The sequence below is a fragment of the Gouania willdenowi genome, chromosome 6 (genome assembly GCF_900634775.1).
Source record: "Gouania willdenowi chromosome 6, fGouWil2.1, whole genome shotgun sequence".
Classification (NCBI taxonomy): Eukaryota; Metazoa; Chordata; class Actinopteri; order Blenniiformes; family Gobiesocidae; genus Gouania; species Gouania willdenowi.
This window is the reverse complement of record NC_041049.1, coordinates 63,747,087-63,754,898: the sequence shown is the minus strand read 5'-3', so window position 1 is coordinate 63,754,898 and position 7,812 is coordinate 63,747,087. Positions and strand designations below refer to the sequence as shown.

At 38.2% G+C, this 7,812-nt stretch overlaps 1 protein-coding gene across 12 annotated transcripts in view; it reads right to left on the bottom strand.

The window, feature by feature from the left end:
• Positions 1-3,012: 3,012 nt before the first annotated feature.
• LOC114464504 (suppressor of tumorigenicity 7 protein homolog) overlaps positions 3,013-7,812 on the bottom strand; it is a 50,913-nt gene continuing 46,113 nt past the window's right edge. For 10 of the 12 annotated variants that reach the window (XM_028448737.1, XM_028448738.1, XM_028448734.1 and 7 more), the window contains 5 exons: positions 7,596-7,698; positions 6,225-6,375; positions 6,040-6,132; positions 4,540-4,682; positions 3,013-3,386 (listed from right to left, as the gene is read on the bottom strand). In XM_028448737.1, coding sequence (XP_028304538.1) covers positions 3,291-3,386; positions 4,540-4,682; positions 6,040-6,132; positions 6,225-6,375; positions 7,596-7,698 — 586 coding nt within the window. In that variant the 3' untranslated portion in view covers positions 3,013-3,290. The remainder of the gene's footprint in view (positions 3,387-4,539; positions 4,683-6,039; positions 6,133-6,224; positions 6,376-7,595; positions 7,699-7,812) is intronic. The other 2 variants (XM_028448729.1, XM_028448732.1) reach the window with 1 other exon arrangement.

Below are 7,812 nucleotides of genomic sequence, written 5' to 3'. Positions count from 1 at the left end.
GCTGATAATGATGGACATTCCTACTGTTGGTAGGTAACATATTTTATGTTTTATAAGTCACTTTTTTATTAAAAATTGACAGAGAGACTTATGCAGCGCAGCGACTTATCTGTGTATATTTTAGCACCGTTTCGTGAGTAAATTTATAAATTGCGAGTCATGTATAGACTTCTATTAAGTTATTAGCTGAGATGCCATTACAAAATTTTGCAAAATAAAAGCGATGTTTCTAAATGTTGACAAAGTATAATTACGCTTTGAACGTGTTTCCATTGAAAGTTGTTTTGGGCGGGAGTCCATAACTCCTGTGAAATCTCATCTCACAAGACTTTTCTGCGGAAAGACGGACGCTCCAAGCCTTCTTATAACATTCCTTATTCCTTTGTTGTTTCACGTCTAATGTGGCAGTAATACTTTTTAAGTATAATGTTGAGAAATGTCTCCGTCTCTTCTTCTGTGTACACGTACCACGCCATGTTTTCTTGGAGAGAAGCGGTCATGTGACCATGTTGGTCACGTTCTATGACGTGTATCTGCGGAAAGAGCTTCCATGGTGCTTTTGCGACACTTCAATATCGAAACATCTGAAATTCCTCCTCATGATACGTGAAAACTTTTTAGCGATATTTGAGTGTTTTATTTCAATGGACCAAAGCTGTACAAATTACCAGTAAAAAGATCAATAGGGGTCAAAGTTCATGACGTCATCAAAAAAAAAAAATCCCTATAACTTGGCCACAAATTGAAATAGTGTTCAGAATGGTACCATTGAACAACATTTCCTTTCATTGTGTGACAGTGACCTTCGCTCAAGGTCATATTTAAGGTCAAGGTCAGCCTTCTGTTTTTCCCCCATTATATAACTTGTCAACAAATCCAGATACTGGTTGTAATTTTTACCAATTTTTTTTTTTCAGTTTGGCAATTGAAAATTGCAATTGGCAAAAATTGCCAAATACATTGTAACTGTAGGCGTTCTTATTATTTTTCTTCCACAACTCCTTTGTCCTAAAACTCCTCCTAGGCTATTAATGCAGCACTAACTAATGACACATATTTCATCTCATAGGGGCAATGTCGATCATGTGCAGTCGACCTTTTTTGGAGCCACAAGGTCAAGGTCACGTCAAGTGTCAAAAACCAAAATTTTCCATATCTGTATGAATATTTAGATCAGTAGGGGTCAAAGTTCATGACGTCACAAAAAAAAAAAAAAGCTCTTTTCTCTATAACTTGGCCACAAATTGAGATACAGTGCTCAGACTGGTACCATTGAACAACATTTCCTTTCAATGTGACCTTGACTTTTGCTCAAGGTCATATTTAATCCCAAGGTCACTCTTCAGTTTATCCTGCATTAGATAACTTGTCAACAAATCCAAATACAGGTTGTCATTCTTACCCATTTTCAATTGCCAAATACGTATTTGCCTTGTGAATACAGGTCTTGCCTAGGTGTATTTGGCAATTGAAAATTGCAATTGGCAAAAATTGCCAAATACATTGTAATTGTAGGCGTTATTATTTTTCTTCCGCAACTCCTTTGTCCTAAAACTACTCCCAGGCTACTAATGCAGCACTAATGACACGTATTTCATCTCATAGGGTCAATGTCAAGGAGGTGCAGTCAACCTTTTTTGGAGGCAAACTGTCAAGGTCAAAGTCATGTCTAGTGTCAAAAACCAAAATTTTCCATAACAATGACTATTTATCGTACAAGTTTGATGCTTATGCATACATTTATGAAAAGTTAATCTCAAGTGGAGTATTTTATTTAATTACACCAAAGCTGTACAACCTACCAGTAAAGAGATCAGTAGGGGTCAAAGTTAAAAAAAACAACTAAATTTTCATTGATTAGGAATCCAAACAAGGTAACCAAAAGATAGGAATAAAATAGATGATATATATTTGTTTTTAGTGTATTTTACAGCTGATTTAGGACCGTTATCATAAGAGATGCTAATAGAAAGCTAACACAAGAGGAAAGTTAACTTTTATTAGGTTATTTATTTCAGGCTTAGTAACTGTGATTAATTGAAATTTAACTTTAGTAATTGGGAATGTAATTGTAATTTACTTTCTTAGGGTAAAAAAATAATTGTAATTTTGTAAAATGCTGGTCACTGTAATTGTAATTGAACATGGGTAATTGTAACTGAAAAATGTAATTGATCCAACCCTGGTTTTTACCTTCGATGAACAGACTTTTCTTTTAATCTTTGGAACACAACAACGGCAGCAGTTTTCATTCAAAAATACAGAAATAAGTTTTGTTTTGTAACTGATGATCATCAACAGGGACATATAATGATATATTGTATTTGTCAGTGCTCAATCCTTTCACATTCTTATAAAGCACGTGTGAAATGCTCTACACCCAGTCCGCCTATTTTACGGCAGTTTGAGTACTATTTAAAAGGTGTAAACCCTGCTATTTAAAAAGAATTAGACATTTTTGTTTTGAGTGAACTCTGATTTATTATGGTTTTAATTTTTTTTTTCTGTTTGGTTTTTAATTGTCAATGTTGTGTATTTTTGTTTTGTTTTTGTATACATTTTCTATTTTTTCTTTAAATTAACAATTAAAAACACCACAAAAACAGTCACATATTTACATGTGTACTATTAAAATATTTAACAAACGTTGTATGGTCTGTTTACGTTCAAATATCACGTCTCAGGAGCTCCGTCGTAAAGATTGCGAGTGAAGGAAGTGACGTAGTTTGCGCTCATGCGTTGAAAGGATCAGGTCTGTGAAAGGATTGGGCACTGACAGTATTTATCTGCTCCTATTTTCAGGAAGTGACTTCTTGACCAGAGAAAACATATCTTTGGATTTGTCAGCAGCACCATCTAGTGGATACGAATGTGAATCCTATGAATGCATAGAAGCTTCTCACTGGGCTGTTAATGGTAATTACTGGTAGTTTTCTCCTGTTTCCAGTGGATGGATGAGGATGTCCCAGCGTCCAAACCATCCGACAATCAACCAACGCACATGACCGCTTGTAGCAATACACAAAAACAGTCCTTTATTGTGTTTTTTTTTTCTTCTGTTTTTTAATGACGGCAACTGTTAAACCTCATTTTGTACAACAACCAAAAAAACAGCTTCAACTGCTCGAAACCCCAAAGAATTGCAAACATATCAAATCAAGTCTAAACAGGTGGTTGCTCATCTCCTGTTGGCACAAAGTGTGTCGGTGAGAGTCCAGAGCAGCCGTGGCTTCAGTTCGGCTCTTAGAGTTCAGGGTTCAGGGCGGACACGGCTGTGAGCAGCGCTGGGCTCAGATACGGGTGAGTTGGTGCCAGAGGCTGGACGGGAGGATGCTCTCCACCTTCTCCATGATGAAGTTCAGAGGAGCAAACAGCGTGCTGAGGAACTGCAGGGACATAAGTGATGACTCAGCATTAAAGGCCTTCACACAAATGCATGTTTTTTTTAATTAGTATTTTATTATGTTTTCAACAATGTTCAAAAACAAACATTCCTTTACAATACAAGCACAAGTCCTTCAAATGTTCATACTTGTATTAAAAAAAATACTTACAAAAAAATAAAAAGAAAATAAACTGAAAAAACCAGAACCAAGAGTGTGATTGAGAAAACTAAATAAAATGAGGTTCCCAGCCTCCGTAGAACCATCAAACTTTCATCACACGGACATAAATCATTTATAAAAGCTTACATACATTTAAATCAAAAAGTCAGGTCTATGTTGTCAAACATAAAGTACTAATCTTTTTCATAAAAAAAAAAACATAGAAATCGAGTGGTTTGGGTAGGACGCCCACTAGGGACGTGAATCTTTGGGTGTCTCACGATTTGATTCCGATTCGATTCAAAATCGATTCTCGTTTTAACCGATTCTCAATTCAAATAATTCTTATTTACTGTAACAGAAATTACTTACACAAATAGAATTGCCTAAATAAAAGCTTAGGCCAGCTGCTCCAACAGCTACAAGAATAAGTTCACGGTATTGAAAAAAAAACAAACTTCTATTCATAAATAAAATTGCCTAAATAAAAGCTTAGACTAGCTGCATTTTTCTCCCAGATGTTACAAAAATAAACTGTACACAAATAACACAAATTGGTGTTTTGTGTGATTTTTCAAAATAGAAACTTTTTTTAGTCTCAATTCTTAGGAACTACAAGAATACATTAAAGCATACAAAAATAAAGCTTCTGTTAACAAATAAAATTGCCTAAATTCCATAAGGTTCCCATTTCAAAATACACAACAAAGAAACTGGTGTTTTCTTTGATATTTAAAAAAAAAAAATTGTACAGTCAGTCAGTAAAGCACATTTAAGATCGATCTGATCTAAATTTAAGACAATTTAATACTTTTTAAGGCCTTATATATATATAAGGCCTTAAAAAGTATTAAATTGTCTTAAATTTGAAGTCCATGTGAGCGATTAAATGTTTACATTGTGATTGTGTGTGTGTGTGTGTGTGTGTGTGTGTGTGTGTGTGTGTGTGTGTGTGTGTGTGTGTGTGTGTGTGTGTGTGTGTGTGTGTACTCACAGCTTTAGCAAACACTCCCATGAGTTCAGGGAACTGGTGTGTGAGCAGAGCCAACATGGCGGTGAAGGAGCAGAGCCCCGCGGTGAACAGGATGAAGAAGGGCAGCTCCTTCTTGGGGTAGACCGACACCTCGTGAAACACTGCTTCCACGTGAAACACACATACACCAGGACACGTCAATGCAAAGACCCACATACACACACCCCCATAACCATAACACAGTAAACCCTTCACTATCTCCTACGTCTGTCAAAGGATTTAATCCTACTGTTACACCGCTTTAGAAAGAGGCTGGTGTCAAATAACTCAATTGCTCACATGGACTTCATTTATCAACCTTGCGTGAAAATGGGTGTAAATCTGAGGACCAACGTGCGATTTATGAAACATTCGAATTCGACCAAACCCAGCGTACCAATGATCGGGTGTTATTAAATGCGAAGGCTGAATTTGATGGTCGTTAACTTGTTACGCCCTCCACCTCACATTAGAGGTGACGCAAAACCAATATGTGCTTTCTGAATGTAGGAGCTCCTTTAAACGCTCTGTGGAAGAGAATCAGTTAGCCAACAATTGAAGTCTGCCCCCCTGTGTGCGCTGGAAACAATCTCACAACAGAGACACACATAGATACTGTATGATGTTAAAATGACTAAATGTCCCATGTCTGTGTTTATTATGCCTGTTTCAGTTTTATGTACAGTTCTACACATATATAGTTAACAATTATGAAACAATGTTTCATATCAAGCTTTCCCACATTTCACTATTAAAAAAAAAAAAGAAATCGAGGGGTATAGTGACAGAAAAATGTCTCAGACGCCCACACCAAGAATTTAAAAACCTATATTTTCATTGAGTAGGAGAAAATTAGATGATTTTTCTTGTGTATTTTACAGCTGATTTAGGACCTGTTATCATAAGAGATGCTAACAGAAAGCTAACACAAGAGGAAGGTTAACTTTTATTAGGCTATTTATTTCAGCCTCAGTAGTTGTGATTAATTGTAACTGAACTTTAGTAATTGAGAATGTAATTGTAATTGACTTTCTGAGGATAAAAAAAATATTATAATTTAATTGTAATTGAAAAAAAATGCTGGTCACTGTAATCGTAACTGAATTGCAATTGTAACTGAAAAATATAATTGACCCCAACCCTGGTGTCTGTTTATGATCTCATGACAGTTGGTTTGTTTAATACTTTATTTTCAGACTCAGTCAGATTTCACTCAGATTATCGTACACAAGCTCAGACATGACATGAGATGAATATGGTCGAATGCACGTCGTGTGCTTAAATCTGATAAATGAGGGCCAGTGAGAGGGAAATAGCAGCTGCCACCATAAACAACTCATTAGAAGAGAACCATAGAACCATAGTGAGGCTGATGTCAAATGACAATGTCAGCAGTTGTTCAAAGAGTCTTTATAATCATAACCGGATGATGATTGGATCATTGATCAGGAGTGTGTGTGTGTGTGTCAGGGCGTCTCTTACTGGGTAGCAGTTCTCTGTCGGCCGTCTCTGTGCAGATGGGGTAGGGATAGAAGAGGTGACCTTTCTCCAAAGGATATGGGATCATCCTGAAGGCTGCACACGCACACACACACACACACACAAACACATCAACAAACACACACACACACACACACTCCTGGGCCTGTGTGTGTGTGTGTACTCACTGCCCTCCCAGGTGCAGTGCAGCAGGTTGAGCGCCCCCTCCACCCGTTTCCAGTGCTGCAGGTGGAAGAAGGCGTAGGCTATGGCCTCGCTGTCGCCTCGCTTCAGGATGTGCTCTGGAGGAAGAATTAGACTCTTCATTTCCAGCAGATACTGGGGAGACAGAGGAGTGAGTGAGACCAGTCAAGATAAGACAAGATAAAACAAGATAAGACGAAACAGGAAAGGAAAAGACAATACACAATAAGACACGACAAGAGAGACATCGTGAAGAGAAAAGACATCAGACGGGACAGATAATCAGATTCTTTATTTTTCAGTGAATACAGGGGAGGCAGAGGAGTGAGTCAGACCAGTCAGGATGAAAGACAAATCATTAGGATAAGACAACGAGACAAGACAAAACACTGCATAAAACACAAGACAAGATGAGAAACAATCCAACAAGATGAGACATAACGATACAAGACACCACGAGACAACATTTGACACCACAACACAAGATGAGACACAACAGAACCTGGCAAAGCAAGACGACAAAACATGAGACACACCATGAAACATGACATGAGACATACTGTATTGTGGTGAGACAACATGAGACACATCAAGACAAGGCATGTCACATCAAGACAAGACATGCCACATCAAGACAAGACATGCCACGCCAAGACGAGACACGTTACGACAAGACACACCACGAGACATGACATGAGAAATACTGTAACATGGTGAGACGAGAATTGAGACACGTCAAGACGAGACAACATGAGACATGTCAAGACGAGACAACATGAGACATGTCAAGACGAGACAACATGAGACATGTCAAGACAAGACACACCACGAGACATGACATTAGACAATATTGTGGCGAGACATGACATGAGACAAGTCAAGACGAGACATGACAACATCAGACATATCAAAATGAGACAAGGCATGACAAGACAGACATGACATGATAAGACGAGACACATCACGACTACAAGACACGATGAAACAATACACGTAGGCAAATTTCAGCTTGTAGATGATTAAAAGTTATAGAACAAACAGGAAAATATAGTAAAAAACCAACTGAAATCAATCTGAAAAAGTTCTTAAAGTAGTCACGTATGTCTCTGAACAACGATTAAACAACTTTACAAACACAAAGTATGACAACAGTCTCTTTCATAATGGGGCCACACACACACACGCACACACACGCAAGCGCGCACGCACGCACGCACACACACACACACACACACACACACACACACACACACACACACACACACACACACACACACACACACACACACACACACACACACACACACACACACACACACACACACACACACACACACACACACAGTGAGACTGACTTTGGGAACGTGGGGGTTGAATTCCACCGCTCTGTGAATGGCTTCTACTGCGTTCATCTCCGCCGTGCTCAGGCCTCGCCTGGACGCCGCCTCTGGAGAGAACCTGCAAATGCGGCACATGCAGACGTTGGGACTTGGATCTGATTTTCTAAGTGTTATTATAACCTCAATGCTGCTTTAAAGCTGTAGGTGGTAATAATGCTACTTCCAATAATTA